The sequence below is a fragment of the Lampetra planeri genome, chromosome 77 (assembly GCF_965212315.1).
Source record: "Lampetra planeri chromosome 77, kcLamPlan1.2.h2, whole genome shotgun sequence".
NCBI classification, from domain to species: Eukaryota; Metazoa; Chordata; class Hyperoartia; order Petromyzontiformes; family Petromyzontidae; genus Lampetra; species Lampetra planeri.
The window spans coordinates 3,782,572-3,807,596 of record NC_136182.1 but is presented as its reverse complement, the minus strand read 5'-3'; the positions used below and the strand labels follow the sequence as shown (position 1 = coordinate 3,807,596).

Genomic DNA, 25,025 nt, shown 5'->3' with positions numbered 1-25,025 from the left:
TGTGGGATCCCTGTCGTGCTGCTCAAGATCGTCGTTAACATCTTGTCGCCATCTTCGGTGTCGTCTTGTCGCCATCGTCTCTGTCGTCTGCACTCGATATTGTGCTGCTAGATAGTTTTTGGCTGTCTTGGTTCATCGCCGTCATTGTTAGATGGTTAGTGTTGTGTATAGGCTAGCAACTGTAAAGTGTGTACCCACGTAGAGCTGTGTAAATAAAAGAAGTGCCTCCAAGTCTTACTGTCTCCGAGTTTAGTCACTGCACATGTAACACCGTATGCATGTGCAACTGAATACACGTGAATCACTTCAGGGGAAACACGATGTTGCTCCATGTGTTTGAGGTTCTGTGCAATAAATAACACTCGTAATACAGCACTGAACATAATCGTCCTTTAAATATTGTTCATTATTTCCAGAACACAGTACCCAAAGCAATGCAACATGTTGTTTCATGTATGACAAGGACAGACACAACAAGATGTGCATCTTGTTAGATCTAAAAGGACATGATGATGCCATTAAAATAACTTTTAAAAATAATTGCAGGATAATATTTCTATATATGTTAAAAATCCCATATACCAACGTGAAAATATTGAAATTATACATTATAATCGTACTGTGACGCTAGTTGAGCAGGGAGTGCAGATGACATTGAATTATAGCAACAGCTTCAGCTAATCTTGGACAAGGAATCAGAATACACATCAGAGTATTAGCTCCCATCAAGCCACCGCAAATCAAAACAACTCCCCCCCACCCCCAATATAAAGATCTCAGTACACACTGACGAACAAAACATAGGCACGTTCAAAGATAGAAATTGGTATAATAGTTATGAAAACACATTTGATAGTTTTAAAGGGCGTAAATGTTTGTATCTGAATGTGAAAAAAGGTAGAAAAATTAAATCACAATCGCGTAGCTGGTGCATACCACTTAATTCTCGTGATAGGATCATCATGTGTCTGAGTTATAATGGCTCATTGTAGAAGCAGGTTTTATGCTCCATTAAATCCTGATCAAATTAGTCCTCGCTGCACAAAGTCCTGCTTTTTACCATGTCCGGTTTATTTTAGATACAGTACTAATACTTTGTATTCTTCTGACTTTATATGACAAAGCGCTCTCACTTATTAATGAAGTATATTAAGTTATAAATGCCGATTCAAAAATGGTACAAATCACCTGCAATTATGCTGGCATTTTATAGACAAATTCAGGAATTTGGCTTCTCAGAATGTCCAAACATTCCCGAACTTTGCCTTTTTCAGAAGTATTTCAACTGATCAATATTTATTTGAGGTGTGCAGCAATAAATGAGAACAGTGACAAGTAAAAGTTGTGTTTCATGAGGAATATATATAGATCAAAGTTGCCCGTGTGTGTATATAGGCTTTTTAATAACTCAAATTCTAGTGCAATCTTAATCCACGTACAAATAACTAGACATCCCTTGACAGTTTTCTGTGTATGAGATGTTTTCTTCTGGGCTATGCTTTACAATATTTTAATCTACATAAAGCACTGAATCACAGCCAGAATCCATGGTTCACTGATAAATGTTATAGTCTTTAAAAGATAAGTGGAGGTGTGGGATAAAGAATTTGGCTTATTTCTAAGTTATAATAATTATTTCAGTGATAGTTCTCAAACATAGATACCAGCATATATTTAGGAACACGTTTCGCTTTTGGATTAAGATTTCACAACTTGTGATCTAAACCACCGTAGCTCATGTTTCCTTCATAACTTTAAACTATACATTTGTTGCAAATCAGATTGCACCTGTTCCTTGGTAATATTTTTCCATTCTTTGGGTATATTTGCTGGTTCGGCTTCGAAAAACTTGGACAAATCGTTATTGAATCTGCAGAATACATATTTCCAGAAGAGTGGAGCCTCCTGTTCGGTTTGTTCAGGAATATCCCAAGAGGCATAGTAGTCATTCACAGTGCGGTAGTCTGCATAAAGAACATTTTTACTCCCTGTGTCACTATTTGAAAATTTATGTATTTTGAAAAAGAATAGGAATCTCTTTGAGACAGAAGCAGTACACACTTCAGCTGACAGCTTGCCAGGCTTGCTCCATGTATGGCCACATAGCCCTTGAGGGTAGTGCAGGGTCGTTGAGTGTTCTCTGTGGTCGCCACCCGCTCGGTCACAAGGGGCCTTGCACAAGGGACAGGTTTTGCCGCAACCACCTGACAACTTAAACAGCTCTTCATGTGGCTGCACAGCAAGTCGATCCAACAAGCGCTCAACGTCCATGGACTGCTCAAATTCAAGGTTAATGTCAAAGCTTAATTGATTAATTCCTTCACAGACTGTGTCCAAAAATAGTTTGACACTCTGCGAATCTTTGAGGGAGACTGAACCAACAATGGCAAGAGCATCCATTTGCAGCACAATATCTCTTTCCAATAATTTTTTTAGGTTTAGCAAAATATCATACGCTTTTATTGGTGTCGTTTGGCTCATGAGAGACGACACAATAGCCTTGGCTTTTTTGGAGATGTCGTCTAATAAACATTTTAACATAGTTAAAGTGTCTTTTAGTTTGCAGTTATTGATAACATGTTTTTTTATCCACAATTTTGTATATTTTTTGTTATCATTTAAGAATTCAGTGTATTCGACAAATGTGTTTGTTTCTAGTAGACTCGATAGAAGAGACATTTGAAGGTTTTCACGATGCTTAAACGTGTCACATTTGCTATGAATAAGTTGCACAATTTTTGGACCTAGTCGTTGGTCTATAAATTGTATGAAAGCAGGTTTGAGATATTGTTGGCAAAATACTGTCGCACTTTTTTGTGCTTCACCTCCAGTTAAACACATTTCAGTAAACATGCTAAAGTACTTCTCTTTCAACGCTGGAAGTTTATTCAATGGGTGGTGTTTTTCAATGAAACGTTTATGTAGACTTGTAAACGGACCAAGTGCAATGGCACAAACATGCAGCTTAATGTCAGTGACGAATTGTGTACTGAAATGTCTGTTGTGCTCCAACCCTTCATGTAAGTAAGAATCAGTATGTGCTAAAAGTTCATCCCAATACGTTTCAATGTAATCATTTTTGGAGTTTGTTTTGGTTTCTATGAAATCTCTACAGTTTTCAATTATGTGATTGCTTAAAGTGTGCAATTCAGATTGCCCATGCCAAATCATTTGAGACGCTGCGTGTTTCACACCCCATCCTGGTGCGTGCTTATGTATCACCTTAAATTTATGTTTACCTGCATTGAATTTGGGTATATCGCATGCCTCAACTGGGCACGTGCTTAAATTACGACAGAGTGCTTTATACATATCCTCATTTAGGTTGCGCATTTTTATTTTGTTTTCTGGAAGCGTTTGAACTGTTTTATGCCACGTGTCTTCAAATTGTTTTTTTATTTGATCTGCAGTCAACTTTTCTGGATTCTTTTTGCATTCCTCCAGTAAATTGCTCACACTTTCAGCGATGACTCCGTTTTTATTCTGCCAACTTTCCATAGTAAGGAGACATTCCGTTTTTAAGACAGTCCCATCACATTTATCAAATACTTCTCTGAGGATATCAGCTGCTAGCCTCTGAACACTAATGTCGAAGTCTGCTTTGTACTTCACAATAAGGTGAGCGTCGTCAGAGTTATCGGAAAAATACTCGTCTAATTTATTTAAAAACGACATTTTGTGTTTGTTAACCTCGCGTACCCCTTCCTGTTTTCTATTCGCATATACGGCACGGACCTTGTCTTGTGATGCATTCATTATTGTATTATCTGTCTCTTGTGTCCAGGAAATTACCTTACTTCGAAACTCCCACTCCAAAGCTGCATACCTGCTGCACAGTTTGGAATAGGCCTGAATGACCAGGCCGTTTCTGAAGCTAAAGATGAACTTTTCTCTTTTCACTGAGTTCCACATTTCTGAAATCCAACGACTGAACTCAGATAAAGTACAGGGCTTGTGCGAATGTTGTCTTTTTTCAAATGTCTCAAAAATGTATGTCTTAATTTTAAATGCTTGTTCAGAATATCCACGGCTAACAGGGGCCATTGCAGAACTGCCAAACCAGAGGCCAGGAATGAAGTAGGAGTCCTTGTTCATATCGTGTGCGATGACGTCAGCGAATTTAGTGTAGTACATGGTTTTGTGCTCCATCTTGGCTGCTGCTCTAGTCATATCATCCAGTTGCATCAGCAAATGTTGCTTATCATTTAGATTTTTGGCTGATGCAGCCACGCTCCCAGAATGCTGATGAATGAACAAGCAGTTTGGCATTTTTCCAGCCTCTGTCATTCGTAACAACGCGTGAACAACAACCTGCAAAATGTCTTTCATTTCTTCTGCATTTTCCGAGCTCAAGTTAACGATAGTCACGTCGCTCAAACCAATAACCACGGTGGCAAGCTCGTTGTCATGGTCATAGCTGTCAACAAGCGATGCCAATTGAGGTGCTTTTAACCCTTCTGTGTCAATCACCAGAAGGAAGTCGAACTGGAGCTTTAGTTTTAATTCATCGTCAATGCGGAGGAGCTGCATGAAAGCACCACGCGTGCATCGACCGCTGCTCACTGCGAACTGCAGGCCGAACATGATGTTGAGCAGCGTAGACTTCCCTGAGCTCTGGACCCCCAGCACGGTCAGCACGAAGATGCGGGGATCACTGCCCAGCTGGGTGCGCACTTGAGTAAGTACGTCGGTCACCCAGTCAATGGGAATGCCGCTAGAATCGCCATCTAGAAGCTCCATGGGAAGACCACTTATAAGCAACTGAGCCATGACTGATGGCAGCTTCATGAATTGGGTATGAGGACTACCGATCGCTTTAGAAGCCTCATAGATCTGCCCAATCTCACGCATGAAGTGCTCCAGACCAATTGAGGAATTTGAAATTTTTGTACTCGCCTCCATAAACATGGTTTTGTCAATGTTACGATTACTGCACAGTTGTTTGTATTCTTCTTGTAAAGGAATCATTATTTTGCTCGATAATGCATCGAGTTGTATTTTCATCCACTGTAGGAAAACGATGTTATTTTTTTCGGGAATTTCAAGATATGCTGAGACAAATGTGTTAATAATGTCAGAAGGAGCAATGTCTGATTGCTTCATGCGGATTATTATTTTCTGTTCATCCAGGTGTTTCATGTACTCATTAATATCTCTGTTTCCTCTGTTTTTCAGGCGTTTCTGCTCTTTGTCCATGGTTAACCATTTCTGCCAAAGTTCCCCTTGAGCAGGAAGCATTTTTTTTTTAAAAGAATCCACAGTGCAAGTGCCAATGTCACTGATGATACTGTTAGCCACATCTTTAAATGCCATACAGGCATCATTTCCTTCATCAATCTCAATGCCGATGCTATTAGCAAATTCAGATGCGTCTTCCAAGGTTTTACATTTTTGACTCTTATCCAGTACATCCCTGACCCTTTGGGTTATATTTTTACAAAACATGTGTTTACTCTGATCCATCTTCACAAGTATGTTTCCTTGATTTAACTTTAAATGTGTAATAACATTATTCAAACACTTTTCTGTTTCTTGTAGATGTTTTTCATCAGGGTTCATTACAAAAAACAACTTTGACCTTGAATCAAAGCTTGAGGTTAAAAAGTCACATTCTTTTTCTCCGATTTTGTCAACAAAAACGAACACTGCATCTGAGGTGGCCTGTAGAAACTGGAATTGAACCAGACTCTCTCTGACATCGCCACGAAGATTCAATGCTGCAAATATGTCTGAAAAGACATCTACTTTTGGTTCCCCGCATGGCAGGTGAAATAAAACCTCCACAAGGCCATTGCAGAGCCTTCGCGGAAAGTTTCCACATTCCATGTTTCGATGAACAAAAAAATCATGTTGGTCGTTGCTGATAACTGAGTTGATGATCTCTGACTTAGAGAGCCTGCACTCCCCAATGCGCATGAAAGAGATCATGGGCATTGGTGTAGTGACCATCGATTGCTCCATGTATCCTTTACTGGCCTCTTTAGACATGGGTCTCCATTTGTGAACAACTGGCCGCAAGGCCCAGAGCAGGAAGGTGATGCTGTCTTGACTCACATCGGGTAGCAAAAGCGGCAACGCGAAGTGACAAAGAGACATCTTACCCATGAGCATCTGCTGTAAGATTATGTCTGAGCACAGAAAAACTGCAGTTATCAAATCCAGAATGCTTATGGACTTCACTCCTAGATTAAGATTATTTCCGAATGAAAACAGTTGGACTGCACTTGTATTAGAACTTTCTGTTCTCGGATTGCCTTCGCTTGAGATAAATTCTGTATTTCTGGCTTTTAGATTTGCCCTGAGTACATTGTAGATATAATGCATTGAAATTTCCTTCAAGCATGAAGGTTTTTTGTCAGAAAGAGCAGTTGTAGTTATCTGTAAAACTGAATTAAGTGTTTTTTTTTTAGGGTATAATTCTATCAAACCCAGATCTCTTAACATCGCCTTGAATTGCCTTTTTCTTTTACTCTCAACTTCCCCTGATGCTTGGGAATCAGCATTTACACGTGATGGACGGGATGTGCCATCTTTTTCTTCATCTTTGCCTTTACAGCTGTAAAATAAACATAAATAACACAGCATTACACGTATGAACTGGCATATTATGGGATAAAAAGGTGCTTTGTACGAAACATTTATAACGGATATCATCATAATTGTTATACGTTAAATGGGTTACCTGCGATCATTCTTATCAATCATTATTCGTAAGACTGATATTACTGTGTAACACATTTTTTCTTTTTGTTCCTGGGTAGTAAGTGTTATTTCCTAGTTGCTTATGCTCAAACGTACAGAAAATGGCTATTATATTGTGATTAGGACAGTGATATTTAGAAATTTACCTATTTTTCAGAACATTACAGATAGATTCAATGCTGAGTAAACTTGGAGTAACTTCTAGAACATTCTAGAACTTTCCAGTAGTATAAATAGTAGTGTAGTGGATTCAACTGAGTCACAGACGTACTCTTTGGAGACAACACATTTATTGATATCAACACAAAGGGGTAAATGCCCCTTTACCAGATAACAACCTATGGTGGTGGACCACTAGGCTAACTACACTATTTACACTGGGAGTCGCTACAATGGACAGGACCCCGGCTTGGGTCCAGGTCCACGTGTTGGTGACTCTTCTCGGACATAGAACGTAGATCTTCAACCAGAGTGCCATGTCCTGTAGTAACCCCATTCCATGGCTGATACTCTCATACCCTATCCTGTAGGGGTCGTCACTGCACGCCACGCATGGTACCACTCAGCGCCATAACTCAGCGCTCACCGAGCCCCTCTAGGGCTGGTACTACACCCACATATACGGGGTGTCCGCGATGGCAATACATCGCACGCCGTGCCTCAATACATCGCACGCCGTGCCTCACTAGTGCCGGCAATACCCAGTGACATCCACGATGTCTCTAGCACACGGGCGAGAAGCCGTGCATGTGTGACGAGTGCGGCAAGACGTTTCTCGCGCTCAGCCTACAAGTGTACCCCTGATATTTTAAAGATGGCAATTATCCTGCTGTGTATCCTACTGTTGTCCCTCCCGGCCATATCTAGTGCCACACTAAACTCTACAAACGGCTACCCTCGTTACTTCGCGTCCATGCTTGTTGCTCAATTTGCCACTACACCTGCTAATGAAACAGCTTATAGACACTTCTACACTCCATCATTGTATCCTTTTAAACCCTATCTTTGTCCCATTACTTCCTTCCAAACTTCATTCTGCTCTTAAAAATATCACCATCTGCGAGCTGCTGCTATTCGTCCAAGGTTCGCCGGTCTTCATCCTTTCACAGAAAATACCTGTGCAAACTATGAATTCTACTTTTCTTAATTCTGGGTGGTATTGAGCTTCATCCTGGCCCAAATGTAAAGAACTCTTATAATTCTGTAGATTTTTCTGGCAGAAAAGGTGTTGGTGTTCTACATGTCAACAATCAGAGGGTTTTTGATTATATTAAGTCAACTAAAACTAGAAGTGGGAAATGTGGAACCGGACATTTTTTGCCTAACAAAAACATGTCTCACTCCTGCCGTAAATGACTTGCAGATTACGATTGACAACTACAACCTTTTTCGGCTTGACCGAGGGCCTAAAGGAGGTGGAATTGCCACCTATGTTCGTAATACTATTGCATGTTCACCAGCTCATTCCTTCTTTAAAAAATGTTGCTTTGAAGGTCTGGCTCTCAGAATAACTCTCCCAAATAATCAACAGATATTGGTAGTGTGCTGCTATAGACCGCCTAGTGGTAAGGATGTTGAAGCTGCGTCTGCACTGAGAGAGCTTCTTGGGGGCATCCCTAAAGGTGAAACAGTTTTAGTGGGTGATCTATATTGGAATTGGCTAAACCCACCGGCCGTGGCCACAAATTTTGCAGATGAATTTAACCTATTTAAATTAATAAATGTCCCCACAAGACCCAACCAAAAAAATCCGGGACAGTCATCTCTGCTTGACGTCCTATTGACAAATGCCCCTCACAATTTCGCACTGACAGGTGTTCTGGGTAATAACCTTAGTGATCACTCCTTCATATTTGGGGTGAGATCATCAGCCAGACCCAAAGCCCCCCCTAAATTGGTTGAGAAGCACTCCATGAGACACTTCAGCATTCAGGCATTTACTAATGATGTGCTTCACTCGGATATTGACAAGGTCTGTGATATCTCCAACCTGACTATGGCTTGGGAGACCTTCAGGTACACGTTTCTCCAAATTTTTAACAAACATGCTCGGTTGGTTAGATTTAAAACTCCATGGTTTGATCCTTTGATTACTAAGCTCATGAAAACTAGGGACAAGGTTTGGGCATGTGCTCAGAAAAGTAATTTGGTCAATGACTGGCTAGAATATAAGATTTTAAGGAATAGATGTGTCCAAAAAATACGGCATGCAAAAAATGCTTACTTTTCCATTGAGCTTAACCGAAATGGAGAATATTTTTCACAGCCCCAAAAAATAGTTGACAATTTTAACCTTCATTTTTCTCAAGCTGGTGACCTTTTTGATAATGTATTGGGAGTCACCCCTGCGCATGCAAATTCCTACACCCCTGTCCAAACATTAAACGAATTTAGTTTTCCAGCCAATCCACGAAAGTAATGTTCTGAAACAACTGTCCTACCTCAAAGGGTACTCCTTTACCGGAGCAGATAGTATTCCCGTCTTTGCTCTGCTAACTGTTGGTCACCTAATATACAAACCTATAGCACATATTTTCAACCTGTCAATCAAAGAAGCATCAGTATCTCTAGAATGGAAACATTCCTATGTTCGTCCACTTCACAAAGGGGGCCCTAAAGATGATCCAAATAACTACCGACCGATCTAAAATTTGTCCCCGTTGATTAAAATTTTTGAAAAATGATTGAACTACCAAATTAGCAGTTTCCTGTCCGACAACAGTCTATTACATCGAAAACAATTTGGGTTCCGAAAAAAATACAGCACCACATCTGTTGCATTAGACTCTCTGAATCACATTTACGGTAGCCTTGATAATAAGCAGTACTGCGCCAGTCTTTTTCTTGACTTGTCCAAAGCCTTTGATACAGTCGACCACAACACCCTGATTAGTAAACTAAGTTGCCACCGTTTCTCCAAACACGCAGTAGAATGGTTAAAACATTACCTCTCTTTTCGCACCCAAACTGTATTCACAGATGGTTGGAGATCAAACAGTGTTTAGATGACCAAAGGGGTTCCACAGGGTTCCATCCTCGGGCCCCTCTTGTTCTCTCTTTATGTCAATGACTTGGGCACTGACCTGGATAATTCCAGGGTAAATCTTTTTGCAGATGACACGATACTGATTACTACTGGCTGCTCTCCGGATGACGTGATTGCTAGGCTCCAGGGTGATTTCAACAAACTACAACATCAGCTAGTTGCTCTTAAACTAGTCCTGAATATCTCCAAAAACAAGGTGCTATGCTTCTCACCTGGACTAAAACAGGACGTTATTTTTCCACAATTACATTCCTTAAATAATGATCAAATAGAGCAAGTCAAGATCTATAAGTATCTTGGGGTCATCCTGGATTAAAAACTGAATCTTGAAGATCACATTGATTATATTGGTAAAAAGACAAAAATAAAAAAAAAGGTTTTCTGTATCGACACAAGCACTGCTTCCCCCCTATGTTCCGTTTTGAATTGATAAAAGCTACCATACTGCCTCTACTTGATTACTGTGACATCGTATATAAATCAGCCCCCAGTACTGTACTGAAGAAGCTTGACTCAATTTATCACTCGGCCTTAAGATTTGCATTGAATTGCCCATATAGGACTCACCACTGTGATCTCTACATTGGGTCTATCTTAACATATCTTAATGTTCGACGGCTTGTGCACCAGATCTTATTTATTTACGATATACTTACAACAAAAATCCGCAGACTACATGCTGGATCTCCTCTCTGTTTCGAAGAACAAATGTGGCCTCAGGGTTTTTGCTCATTTGCCAGCTTTACATACCTTATTGCCGTACAAATACTGGAGGAAGGGCCTTTGCTATTGATGCCCCCAAGGTCTGGAATGCTATTGCCAATAAACTGCAACTTAAATCACTACCTATGAGATCTTCACTCAAACTGCTCTAGAGGAGTTGTACACCCCTAGTTGCCACTGCTATTCAGTGGCCTAAAATCAAATGTTTCGCTCCAGATGACCGCTCCAAAGTATGATCTTGTGTTTTTATTTAGTGTGCTGATCTTTAAAGGTGCATTGAAAAATTTTGATACTCCTACTGATGCTCCTGCTGTACCACCAAACCCTGTAGCCATAGCTGGCTGCATGAGTCACATGTTGTTTATGTCGTTTATTGTGAAATTTCGGTCACAGTTCCTATGATCACTGTTACATTGCTTTTATGGCTTCATTTTGGTGATTTCTAAAAGTTTTTTGGTTTGGCCATTTTTGTTTGTTGTAGTACGGAGTTAGACTGATGGCTTTAATCTAAGTTGTCTTGTGGTTGTTGTTGTTGTTGTTGTTTGACTTGCATCTCACTGGGATTTTTGCACACAGCATTGGTGTACGGTGCTTTTTCTGGAAGATTTAGCTGTTTTTTCCTGGATTTTTCTGTTTGCACAAAGTCACTTTAATATGTTTTCTTGTTCATGTTTTTGTTTTTTGTTTGTTGCGGTTACACCCGATTCAAGAGCTGAATGGCTCACAGGGCTATACCAAATAAATAAAACTGAAACATACGTGATGTCTGCGATGTAAGTACATCGCACGCTGTGTCTCTCTCGGGCTGGCACCACACAGTGACATCCGCGATATCACTACATCAATATAAATACAAGGGTCTTAAGCCCACCAGTTCAGTTTAGTTCCAGCTGCCTAAGTGGATACATATCTGCATTTTTCTGAGATGGCATCAAGAGGCTGCAAGCATCCGGCAGACGCATTTTGCTATGTCTGCAGCCGATTTATCAAGACAACAGCGAAAAAGTACTCTGTGGAAGCATCTGCTAAGAAGTGTGAGGCCTACAAGGCATATATATCGGCATGTCTGTCGGGGATCAAGACAAACCTTGGGCACCTCATTTCACCTGCGAGCAATGCAAACAAACTCTAGAAGGTAAGATGGACAATTATTTCTTGGAATTTTACGTTATAAAATTTGTAAAAAAAATTTGGTTTAAAGTTTTTAATTTTTTAATGTTTTACAATTTTCAATGTTATTGAATATATATATCATTTATGAAAATGTTCCAAGAATCTCTTACATATTAGTCATGGGTGAAATAAATGCATTTTTGTAGGATGGTACACAGGGGAAAAGAGAGCCATGAATTTCGCTATCCCAAGAATCTGGCGGCAACCCACTGACCAATCAAGCAACTGCTACTTCTGCATGGTGGACCCTTCCAAACGTTGGACTGGCAAGAATACACCTGCTATCACGTATCCGGACCTTCCTTCATCCATCGCCCTGGTGCCACACTACCATGAGCTCCCCGTACCTACTCTTCTGGAGAGAGAGCAGCCGTCTTTAGAAGAGAGCAGCAAGTCAGAGAGCGATGAAAACGTTGTAGATCCAGATGGCAATTTCAGAGGTGAAGCTGAGGAGAGAAACCCATACTACACCAACCAAGAAGACCTCAACAACTTGATCAGAGATCTTGGTCTCACCAAGTCCAATGCCGAGCTTTTGACGTCTAGGCTCAAGCAGTGGAACTTGTTGGATGAAAGTGTGCAAGTCGCAGATCAGAGGAAGCGTCACCAACCTTTGTGCAGCTTCGTCACCCGCCAAGATGGGCTCTGCTTCTGCTACAATGTGACCAGTCTGTTCGATGCAATTTGAATCACCTGTAACCAGAATGAGTGGCGCCTCTTCATTGACAGCTCATCCAGGAGACTCAAAGCCGTGCTGCTCCATAATGATAACAAGTACCCGTCTCTTCCTCTGGCTTACTCGGTGCACCCTCAAAGGGGATTAGAACAGCATCAATACTTTGCTGGATGCCTTGAAGTATGATGGTAGGTCTTTGGAGACTTCAAAATGGTGGCATCCCTGATGGGTCTCCAAGGCGGTTTTACCAAGTTTCCCTGCTATCTTTGCCATTGGGACAGCAGGGACACCAAAGTGCAATACCACACGTGGAACTGGCCACAGCAGACCAAGTTCTCTGTGGGGAGAAACACCGTTAAATGGGAGCCACTGGTGGACCCCCGGAAGGTGCTGATGTCACCAATGCACATCAAATTTGGCCTTATGAAACAATTTGTCAGAACTGTAGATAAGGAGTCGGCCGCCTTCAAGTACCTTCAATACTTCTACCCTATGTAATGTGAGGATATATCCGGGTTGCTGATGGATCACACCTCGATACGATGATTGGCTCTACCGGTCCTGGCCCATAGCCAATGGAGGGAAGTCTAGGGGCGTGGCCCTGACATAATGGGAAGGTGACATCTGTAAGTAGAGGATTGTATCTGCTGGCTTTAGCCACAGCCAATAGGGGGACGAGTCAGGGGCGTGGTCCTGGGAACGTACGATGGAGTCTAGAAGATTCCATAGAGGTTAACCAGGATTGGTGGAAAGGTACCACGTGACCCGGGTATTAAAAGGGGTGGAGACGGACAACACGTGGTCAGATCTGGAACGAACGGAGGGTGAGGCCACGCTGGAGCGGGGTCCAGGCTGCCACGTGGCTGCGCGTCTTTCTCTCTCTCGCTATCCCTCTCACGCTGTCTGTCAGCAGCGTGAAGGAGTAAGATAGGAGTGTTGTGAACGAAAGACAAATAAAGACCGGATTCCAGAAGTCGCTTCCACGACCTTTATTACACCTAAGCTGTCTGAGGCAAAGGTCAAAACCGGTGTCTTCGTCGGACCACAGATAAAGAAGATCATGGAATGCAATTAATTCCCCAAGAAGTTCACTAGTAAGGAGAAATTGGCTTGGAACAGCTTTGTCTCAGTGGTTCGTGGCTTTCTGGGCAATCACAAGTTCGAAAACTACGTGGAGTTGGTTGAGACTTTAGTGAAGAACTACGGAACAATGGGCTGTAGGATGTTCCTCAAAGTCTATATCCTTGATGCTCATATTGATAAATTTAAGGAGAACATGGGAGAGTACTCGGAGGAGAAAGGCGAGTGCTTCCACCAGGATATACCTGACTTTGAACGCTGCCACCAAGGATAGTATAACGAGAACATGACGGGAAACTACATTTGGGGGCTGATTCGTGAAAGTGATTTACAGTATAATCGTAAATCTCGAAAAACTTCTCACTTTTAAATATGTTGTAGTAATTTTTGTATTACTTTAGTGTAGATACATGTTAATTTTGATTCCTATGTTGTTTTTTCTGACTTTATGTGAATGAAAAGACACAAAATTTCCCGTTTTCTCATTGAAAATAGGTCAATTTCAGAATATGACCTTCCTGGTCACAAACTCCAGTGACCCAGGTGCTGCTGCGGGGTCCACTTTCTGCCCCGCCTCCTTCCCCCCCCCCCCCCCCCACTTCTCTCTCCCCCCCTGCAGCCGATCTCTCCAGTGCTGCTGCGGCGGTCCACTTTACTCTCGTGACCCAGGTGCTGTTGCAGGGTCCACTTTCTGCCCTACCTCCTCCCCCCCACTTCTCTCTCCCCCCACCTACTGCCGAGTCCTATATTACCTCGTGCCACGGCAGATTTCTCGCCTACAGCAGTTTTTTCTTGCTGTGGTTGTCCCACCTGATGACGATTGCTTGTGTTGCGATCGAAATATCCTGATCTATTCGTTTTCTACCTACGTGACTTTACCGAAAGAACCAAAGAGTATGGATTCCTGCAGTCACAAAAGCTTCATATCAATATTGTAAATACAGCAAACGCTTCCCTCTTGCAGGTTTAGCCATTGTGGTTTTGTGTTTTTACGGTAAAGTTATTGAGATACAGATTGCTGATCGCACCCCTTGGGCTCGACCATTCGTGGTTGACCGGGAAATCCCTGTATGCATCGTAACTGTACTGCTCGCGATGATGATGCTGCTATAGAAGAACACATTCACCGTTTTGTTCCATCTTGTCTTCATTTTGATGTATTATGAATCTGGAACCAAACTCGAGTTTCCATATGCCTTTGAGATTGCAAATTTGTCAATTGTGGCTATTTTCAAGAATGTAACCCCTTTCCTGGGCAATGGTTTGCTAAAATGAGTTTTTTTTTTATAGGATGTGGGCTTTGTGGATGTAAAAATAAAGTGGTGCTGTGTCTTCATTGCCCACTTTGACCACAAGCACATTCTGCACACCCAGAGAACACACATGGAGGGAAATCCTGTCCTGCACAGAAGAAGCCTCTGGAGGCAATTCCACTGTCAGCCATCATAAAAATGTAAAGACGCCAAGATACGTTGCACTTGGAGCCTTTTCTTTATTAGACAAAGCACCAACGCTGGACCCTGCTTCTTGCTTTACTCTTGAAGCTACTTACTCTCTCCGAACATATCTTCCAATTGTGGTCTCCCCTTATATACATTTCGAGCCCCTCCTCTCGAAACCTCTGTCACTGTACTCCTTTCAGTTTAAAACTCTCTTCCAATCCTTTCAAAAATTGATTTTCCGATCAATCACTATGGAGGCCTCTCTGCACCAATAGGAGGCCTTGGCCTACTTCCTGGTAGCCTGCTTGGCTGTAGGTGAGTGTTCTAGTGATCTAGAATTACTGTCATTACACCCCCCCCCCTTCACGCACTCATCTCCACTTACTCCCCTCCATATACTCCCCTACCTCTCAACTCGAATCTCCCTCTACTGACATCCACATACTCCCTTACCTCTCCCATCTCGTTTCCTCTACTCCCCTCCTGGCAATCTCCTATCTATCCACTTTTATCTCATTCTACTCCTCTCCAGACACTCCCCTACCTCTCACCTCTCATCTCCCTCTACCCCCCTCCACACACGTCCCTACCACTCCCCTCCCATCTCAGGCCACTCCCCTCCCCTCCAAGTACTCGCCAAACTCTCCCCTCTCATCTCACTCAACTACCCTCCACACACTCGCCTACCTTTCCCCTCTCATCTCCCGCTAATCCCCACCACACTCTCCTATATTTCCCATCCAATTTCACGCCACTCCCCTCCAAGCATTCGCAAACCTCTACCTCTCATCTCACTCTATTCCCCTCGGCGTACTCTCCTACCTCTCCTCTCTCATCTCACTCTACTCTTCTCCACAAACTCTACTTCCTTTCCCATGTCATCTCACTCTACTCCTCTCCCCTCCACACATTCCCCTATCTCTACCCGTTCATCTCCATCTACAACCCTTCACGCACTTTCCTATCTAACCCCTCTCATCTCCATCCACTCCTCTCAACACACTCTCCTACCTCTCCCCATTAATCTCACTCTACTCCCCTCCACACACTCTCCTACCTCTCCCTTCTCATCCCACTTTACTATCCTCCAAGCACTCCCTACCTCTCCCCTCTCATCTCCCTCTACTCCCCTCCACGCACTCTCCTACATCTTCTATCTCATCTCTCTCTACTCCCCTCCACTCCCCTCCATGTACTCCCCTACCTCTCCCTTTCATCTCAATGTACTCTGCTCCTTACAGTCCCGTAACTCTCCCTTCTCATCTGCCACTACTCCCCTCCCAGCAGGCTCCTATCTCTCTCTCTCATCTCACTCTACTCCTCTCCACACACTCCCCTACCGCTCCCTTCCCATCTCACGCCACTCTGTTCCAAGCACTCGCAAATCTCTCACCTCTCATCTCACTCTACTCTCCTCTACACACTCCCTACCTCTCTCCTCTCATCTCCCTCTACTCCGCTCTACACACTCTCCTACCTCTCCTATGTCATCTACCTCTACTCCCCTCCAAGTACTCCCTACCTATCCCCTCTTATCTAATTCTACTTTCCTCAACGCCCTCCTTTACCTCTCACCTTCATCTCCCTCTACTCTCCTCCACGCACTCCCTACCTCTCCCCTCTCATCTCCCTCTACTCCCCTCCACACACTTTCCTACATCTTATATCTCATCTCCCTCTATTCCCCTCCACTCCCCTCCAAGTACTCGCGACACTCTAACCTTCAATCTCCCTCTAATCCCCTCTACACACTCTCCTACCTCTGCTCTCTAATCCCATCTACTCCCATCAACGCACTCCCATACCTATCCCCTCTCATCTTACTCTACTCACCTCTGCGCACTCTCCGATCTCCCACACTCATCTCCATCTACTCCCCTGCACGCACTCCCTATCTCTCCCATCTCATCTCCCTATACACTCCCTTACCTCTACCCTTTCATCTTCACATACTTACCCTTCACACACTGCCCAACCTATCCCCTCTCATCTACCTCTAATCCCCTCCAGACACTCTCCTAACCTCTATCAGCTCATCGCACTCCACTCCGATCCATACACTCCCCTACCTCTCCCCGGTCATCTCACTCTACTCCCCTCCACACACTCTGCTACCCCTCCCCTCTCACCTCCTTCTACTCCCCTTCAAAAAACTTGCCTGTCTCTCCCTCTCATCTCACTCTATTCCCCTCCACACACTGCCCTACCTCTCTTGTCCCATCTCACTCTAATCGCCTCCAAGCACTCCTCTACCTCGCCCTTTTCATCTGACTACACTCCCATCAACGTACTCTTATATCTCTCCCCCCTCATTTCCCTTTCCTCCCCTCCACACACTCGGCTACCCCTCCCCTCTCATCTCCCTCGACTCCCCTCCACGTACTCCCCTACCGCTCCCCTATCATCTCATTCTACTCTCCTCTATGCACTCCCTACCTCTCTCCTCCCATCTCCCTCTACTCCCATCCCCGCACTCTCCTCCCTCTCCCCTCTAATCTGCCTCTACTCCCCTCCCCGTACTCTCATATCTCTCAACTCTCATCTCCCTCTACCCGCATCAACACACTCTCCTACCTCTCCTATCTCATCTTCCTCTACTCCCCTCCATGCACTCCCCAACCTCTCCCTTTCATCTCCATATACTCACCATTCACACAATCCCCTACCTCTCCCCTCTCTTTTTTTACGATCAGCGGAAACAAGAAGATGCTCGGTGTAGTCGGCACTTTGCTTCATTCATCATTTAGTATTTAGTAAACCCCCACCTCTCGTTCACTCTCTCGCGCACTCTCTCATCTCGCTCTACTCCCCTCCGCACACTCTCTTATCTCTCCCTCTCATCTCCCTCTACTCCCCTCCATGCACTATCCTATCTCTCACACTCATCGCCCTCTACTCCCCTCTATGCACTCTCCTACCTCTCCCCTATCATCCCACATTACTCTCCTCCAAGCACACCATACCTTTCCTATCTCAACTTCCTCTACACCCCTCACAGAAATCTCCTATCTCTCCCTTTCATCTCACGCCACCCTTCTCCCAGTACTTGCCAACCTCTCCCCTCTCAGCTCACTCTACTCCTCTCAACGCACTCCACTACCTCTCCTCTCTCATATCCCGCTAATCCCCTACATACACTCCCCTACCTCTCCCCTCACTCTCGTATCTCTCTCTTTCATCTCCATCAACTCCCCTCCATGCACTCTACTATCTCTCACTCTCATCTCCATCTACTCTGATCCTCACACTCCCGTAACTTTCCCCCCTCATCTTCCTCTACTCCCCTCCACACACTCCCCTACCTCTCCCTCTAATCTACCTCTACTCCCCTCCACGCACTCCCCCGTTCTCTCCCATCTCATCTCCATGTACTCCCTTACATGCACTCCTTTACCTCTACCTTTTCATCTCCATATACTCACCCTTCACACACTCCCCTACCTCTCATCTCACTCTACTCCTCTCCACGTACTCCCCTACCTCTCCCCTGTCATCTCAATCTACTCTCCTCCATGCACTCCCTACCTCTCTCCTCTCATCTCATCTCCCTCTACTCCCATCAACGCCTCCCATACCATTCCTCTTTCATCTCCCTCTACTCCCCTCCTGTCACTCTGTTATATTTCCCCGTTCATCTCACTCTGCTCCCCTCCACACACTCCACCTACCTCTCATCTCACTATACTCCCCTCGATGCACTCTCCTATCTCTCCCCTTTCCTCTCCCTCATCTCCCCTCTGCACACCCTACCTCTCCCCTCTAATCTCACTCTACTCCACTCCACGCTTTCCCCTTCCTCTGCTGTCTCATCTCCCTCTACTCCAGTGTACACACTCTCCTGACCTCTGCTTGATCATCTCACTCTACTCCCTTCCACGCAATCCCCTTCCTCTCCCTCTTATCTCACTCTTCTCCCCTCCACACACTCCACCTACCTCTCCCCTCTCATCTCCCTATACTCCCCTCCACACAACCCCCTACCTATCTGCTCTCCTTTGCCTCTACTCCCCTCCATGCACTCCCGTACTTTTCCTCTTTCATTTCCCTCTACTCACCTCCACACACTGCTCTACCTCTTCCATCTCATCTCCCTATACTCCCCTCCATGCACTCTCTTACCTCTGCCCTTTCATCTCCATTTACTTACTCTTCACACACTCCCTTAACTCACCTCTCTCATCTCACTCTATTCCTCTCCATGTACTCCCCTGCCTCTCCAATCTCATCTCAATCTACTCTCCTCCACGCACTCCCTACTTCTCTCCTTTCATCTCACTCTACTCCTCTCCATGCACTCTAATATCTCTCACTCTCATCTCCATCTACTCTGCTCCTCATACTCCCATATATCTTCCCCTTCATCTTCCTCTACTCCCTCCACACACTCCCCTACCGCTCCCTCTCATCTCCCTCTGCTCCCCTCCACTCACTCCCCCATATCTCCCATCTCATCTGCCTATACTCCCGTCCATGCACTCCCTTACCTCTACCGTTTTATCTCCATATAATCACCCTTCACACACTCCCCTACCTCTCCCCTCTCATCTCCCTCTACTCCCATCAACGTCTCCCATACCCTTCCACTCTCATCTCCCTCTACTCCCCTCCATGCACTCTCTTATCTCTCTCCTTTCATCTCCCTCATCTCCCCTCTGCACACCCTCTCATTTCACTCTACTCTCCTCCACGCTTTCCCCTTTTTCTCCTGTCTCATCTCCCTCTACTACCCTGTACACACTCTCCTAACCTCTGTCCGCTCACCTCACTCTACTCCCCTCCACACATTCCCCGACCTATCTCCTCTCCTTTCCCTCTACTCCCCTCCCAGCACTCTCTTAATTCTCCCATTTCAAAACCCTCTGCTCCCCTCCACACACTCCCTACCTCTCCCGTCTCATTTCCCTCTACTTCCCTCCACGCAATCTCCTATATCTCCCTCTCATCTCACTTGTCTCCCCTCCACACACTCCACTTACCTATCCCCTCTCATCTCCCTATACTCCCCTCCATGTACTCCCCTACCTCTCCCCTCCCATCTCACTCTAATCCCCTCCACGCACTCCTCCGCATTGTATACCGCTTCATTGCTTTCATGCACATTTCAGTTGACCCAAATTTTTCACGACGAAAAATGTTTCGATTTAAAGCTTTCGTTACTGCAGGGATTCATCTTCTTGGTTCTTTCGGTAAAGTCACGTAGAAGGGAAGTAATAAAATAATAAAAATAAAACATAATAAAACAATTCTCACGACGTTTCGGCCACAACGCAAGCAGCCGTCCTCAGGCGAAGAATGAGAACATTATCAAGCTAGGAGCTTATATAGGTGTAGCGAGGAGGAGCGCCTTAACAAAAGAATGTGCATATGAAGAGGAATTTAGCATACCAATGGACAATGCGTAGGAGGTGGGCGGAGGGGTTTCAAAGTCCCATTATGCCCATGCATTATGCAGGATCAACAGCACCACGGGGGGGCGCAAGGAACAGCGTTAATAAAGGAAAGGAATGTTAGTGATATGTAGCTGCATTTACCAAACAACCACGTAGAAAACCGAAGTGAAAACTACATAAAAAACTAAAATATAAACTGATACTTACTATACTCTACAATAAGCTGAGTTACTAACAACAAATAATAAATTACAATTCTACGTCGTAAGAAGTATATAATATACTTCCATCTAAACTTTATTCTCTTAGCATATACAGTACTATATACTGCCATAGATAAACCCAACATTAAATTATATACTGTATTGCTGTAAACCACCCTATACTTTATACATTTTAATATAATACTATGTATTATTCAACTCACCCTAATGTGTATCGAAATGGTTTATTACGTCCTTCCAATGATTGCTAAGCCTGAATCCACCTTCTCGGTTAAAATTGTCTCTGTGTTTGTATATGTGGATCGCCTCATGAACGAATCTCTCATGATAGCCAGATGGCTTGCAGAGAACCTCCGTCTTGGAGAAGTCAATGTCAAGACAATTTTAACCGAGAAGATGGATTCAGGCTTAGCAATCATTGGAAGGACGTAATAAACCATTTCGATACACATTAGGGTGAGTTGAATAATACATAGTATTATATTAAAATGTATAAAGTATAGGGTGGTTTACAGCAATACAGTATATAATTTAATGTTGGGTTTATCTATGGCAGTATATAGTACTGTATATGCTAAGAGAATAAAGTTTAGATGGAAGTATATTATATACTTCTTACGACGTAGAATTGTAATTTATTATTTGTTGTTAGTAACTCAGCTTATTGTAGAGTATAGTAAGTATCAGTTTATATTTTAGTTTTTTATGTAGTTTTCACTTCGGTTTTCTACGTGGTTGTTTGGTAAATGCAGCTACATATCACTAACATTCCTTTCCTTTATTAACGCTGTTCCTTGCGCCCCCCCGTGGTGCTGTTGATCCTGCATAATGCATGGGCATAATGGGACTTTGAAACCCCTCCGCCCACCTCCTACGCATTGTCCATTGGTATGCTAAATTCCTCTTCATATGCACATTCTTTTGTTAAGGCGCTCCTCCTCGCTACACCTATATAAGCTCCTAGCTTGATAATGTTCTCATTCTTCGCCTGAGGACGGCTGCTTGCGTTGTGGCCGAAACGTCGTGAGAATTGTTTTATTATGTTTTATTTTTATTATTTTATTACTTCCCTTCTACGTGACTTTACCGAAAGAACCAAGAAGATGAACGAAAAATGTATTTCTTCAGTCTTTAATTCATGTTCAACATTTTACGTTATCACAAAACAAAATAATTGGCATTCGTTCTTACAACACGGTGTATGTTATGTAGGACATTGAACAAAACGTAGCCTATTATTTATTTTTCTTTTAAAACCAGAGTGTAATTATTGAATGTGAGTGTTTTTGTTGGTGCTTGGGCACGAATGCCAGCAGCTTCAGCAGATTATTTCGTTAGCTTAAACATTAGTCACTCCTTGATACCATTGTGCATGGATAACCCTGAAATTGTCATAATTTTGTTCAGTGTAATTAGGTGTAAAAATGTACAGCCCAAACATATTTTGCTTCCCTCATTTCATTCTAGGTTCCTTCTCCATCTCTCTGTTGACAATGCCAGCTGTCTTTGTATGTTCCCCCTCCGTCTTGTGCCCAATGACCATTCCCTTTTTTCTCACTGCTGCCTACCTTACACTAAAACAAACTGCTCCTACATGTCAAACAATCAGCCTCACTCTCTATTTTTCGTTCTTCCTTTAAAAAACACCCACTGATTTTCCCTCGCTTACTCCAACTCCCCTTCCCCCCCTTGCCCATTATTCAATCTATCCCTAATTCCAATTTCCCTACCCGTTCATCACACTCACTCATTATTGACCACTCGTTGTCACTTTCATAATTCTATATTCCATGCACATCATACTCATGTACTATCATTCTTCTCATCGACTCATCTCAGCTGACCACACTATTCTGCTGTACAATTGAGTAAATATATGTTCAGCACCTTTGTTAAGGCGATATATCAATTAAAATAAGAAACAATCCATTGACAAATGACATTTAGTCACATAACACTTCCATGAGTGTTAAGTCCCAACCACAGCTCCAAGTCCCCAGCAGACCAGCCATGGTCAGTGTGGAATAGTGAGAGCGGCAAGTTTAGATGTGGTGGCATAGAAATACAGAATACCTATTTATTTGTCTACAATATACTCTCTTGTCCACCATGTAGCTTCAAAGCAGCCCATAACAGCGGTGTGCACAGTGGTCGCCCATCGACGCACTGGCAAAGCTCAACCCTGTTTAGCTTCGGAGATTTTACGAGTTCAGCTGCATAATGCTGCGTAACGATGTTGTAATAAACTGAACAGTACCCGCCCGGTAGTTGTTCTTCCGCGACTGTTATGGGTTTCGCTTCACCAGTCGATGTCATTTTCAACGGCTTTTTCGAAGCATCTGTAAAAAGACACATTGTTGACATTGAACTTAATGAGCGTGAAAGCTCTGCTGCCATAAGACAATTTAGATGTATTCAGTTGTTATGTTGTTATAACGTTACAGTCTATTCATATACTCATCTTCATAAATATACCATGAAACTAAACCTGAATATTCTTTCACGGCCTTAACTGGCTTTGTATGCTGTGATATTCGCATGGATTTACAGTACCCTGTTAACTACAACTGTCAATGATTACACCATGGTTTTGTGATGCTGCCCTGGCACTGGTGAACCAGCACAAGTCACATAAATCCAAACATCCGTCCATACGACTGCCCTAAAAAGAATAATATCCATACATAACGGGCGATGTTTTGAGCAATGATCCGTCTTTTTTTTTAATATAGCCCTTCATGGCAGAGCAGTGATGCCACTGTAGCTTATTTAAATGTCATAACTCACATTCACTGTTCGGAATAAAAATGTTCACAAGTTATAAAGGACGTGTAAAAAAATGTATCCTGTTCCCAGATGGATAACTTTTTTTAGACGAATATATATTTAAATTTATCATCGATTTTTTAAAAATAACTTTTATTGAAAAGGCACTTATTCTAGTGAGTAAAGCGGGTGAACTTGAGGCTCCAGTAATGAGAGTCGCGCACCGTGCTCCGTACCTCGTCCATGCTGGCCACGTTGCGCCATCACGGGGCAGAGGTCCGAGTCCGGCAGCTGCCCCCCTCCCTGCAGCAGCAGTGAGGCGCGTGCTGACGCGGTTAATGCAGCCTCTTCTTATGGAGCCCGCGAGCCAATCAGAGGCACGCGGCGAAGAATCGCGTGCCGCTCCCATATAGGGTCTTGTTTGTAAATGGAAGGTGAGGTCAAATGCGCTTTCAATTGGCCATGCACCCTCTCACCTAAGGATGCCTACCCCTCCCTCAAGGGGTTCACAAAAAGCCAGCACTAGGCTTGTCCACGTAACCATGTCCGTGGAATGAGAGCGGGACCGACTCAAAACGTAATTGATCTGAGGTTAATGTTAAAATTGGTCAACCAACACCTGCACTACCTTCTATCTGTAGCGTCTGACTGTCAATAGTAAGGAAATTGGTGGTGATGACGTTCAGTCCACGATTGCTATTTTTTGTACCAAACTGTACCACAAATCTACAGCAAAATATGTTTTACCTTTTGGATTTCCCCTCCAATCCCATCCCTTTTTTTCGGGGTGTGGTCCCTTGACAATTGCATGACCCCTACACTCAATCCTGCCCGTGACCCCGCACCAAATCTACACATCATCTCGTTAATATTGCAGTGAATACATATTATTGGTTGAGTTAGTTACACTTAATCTATATACAATGGAATGTTTTTGAGTTTTGTTTGTTTTCGTTTCCCGCACATTCTCTTAGCATGGTTGGCCAAGCATTGTACGGAATAATTTCAACTTATATATATACATTATGTTTATTTGATAATATTGTAGTACATTACCGGCTGGATTAGTCACAGTTAATCAACATATGGCAACCTAAGCAGGGATGTAATAAAACGGTGTATTACTTAATAATATGCTTCCAAGCAGCACTGAGCCTGAAGCTATTATTTCTATTTACTTCAATTGAAATTGAGGTACTGCATATTCTCAGAATAACATGATCCCTTGTAATTTATATGACTACGAGATTAATCAAAATTGTTTTATTTAATCCTATGATTATACTGTAATATGATGTTCACAGAGGTACATATGTACCTGATACACGGTCATTCAATTTACGATGATTCTTGATCAACGTTTTTTTGGTTTAAGTCTCGTCTGTTTTGTTATTACGGTTTTTAAAAAAGCTAAATCATGTTTTTTTCGTAATAGATGAAGTACCTGTAGTCATGCATGTTATGCCGTTTGTCCGTGCGTGTGTTTTATATGATTGGGCATTCCAGTCATGGCGTTTGTAACCACCACAGTGGCCAAATGGGGGCTCTGGATGGGTGCGAGGGGCTGGTAACCCCTCCACCTTCAATTAACTACCACTAAACTACGAGGTAAAACTTTATTAAGCTTGTGCCAGAGGCCCCGGGGGGACAGGCGTCTATTACGTCTCCTGTCCTAACCTCATTTGGCGGAGCCAGGGGACTGATTCCTTACCCTTGGTGCTCCTCCAGAAACAACAAAAAGTCACTACGGATGGCCATGTGGAATGTTCGAACGCTCACTGCGGAGGAGAGGCTGCCACTCCT

General features: G+C 43.4%; 1 protein-coding gene across 1 annotated transcript; it reads right to left on the bottom strand.

Annotated features, from left to right (window-relative positions):
* Nucleotides 1-376: 376 nt before the first annotated feature.
* LOC144738120 (interferon-induced very large GTPase 1-like) lies at nucleotides 377-23,601 on the bottom strand. Its single transcript, XM_078621040.1, has 3 exons — nucleotides 23,459-23,601; nucleotides 22,714-22,795; nucleotides 377-6,556 (listed from the first exon to the last, which is right to left on the bottom strand). The coding sequence occupies exons 1-3, from the start codon at nucleotides 23,484-23,486 to the stop codon at nucleotides 1,747-1,749; spliced, it is 4,920 nt and encodes a 1,639-aa protein (XP_078477166.1). The 5' UTR covers nucleotides 23,487-23,601; the 3' UTR covers nucleotides 377-1,746.
* Between the last annotated feature and the right edge of the window lie 1,424 nt (nucleotides 23,602-25,025).

Excerpts from the sequence above, each read along its gene's own strand:
- LOC144738120 (XM_078621040.1), bottom strand. The coding sequence starts at position 23,486 with ATGGCGCAACGTGGCCAGCATGGACGAG. Across the intron at positions 22,796-23,458 it reads ACGTGGCCAGCATGGACGAG|ATGCTTCGAAAAAGCCGTTG; the intron begins GTACGGAGCACG and ends GTCTTTTTACAG. Across the intron at positions 6,557-22,713 it reads GAAGAACAACTACCGGGCGG|CTGTAAAGGCAAAGATGAAG; the intron begins GTACTGTTCAGT and ends TTTATTTTACAG.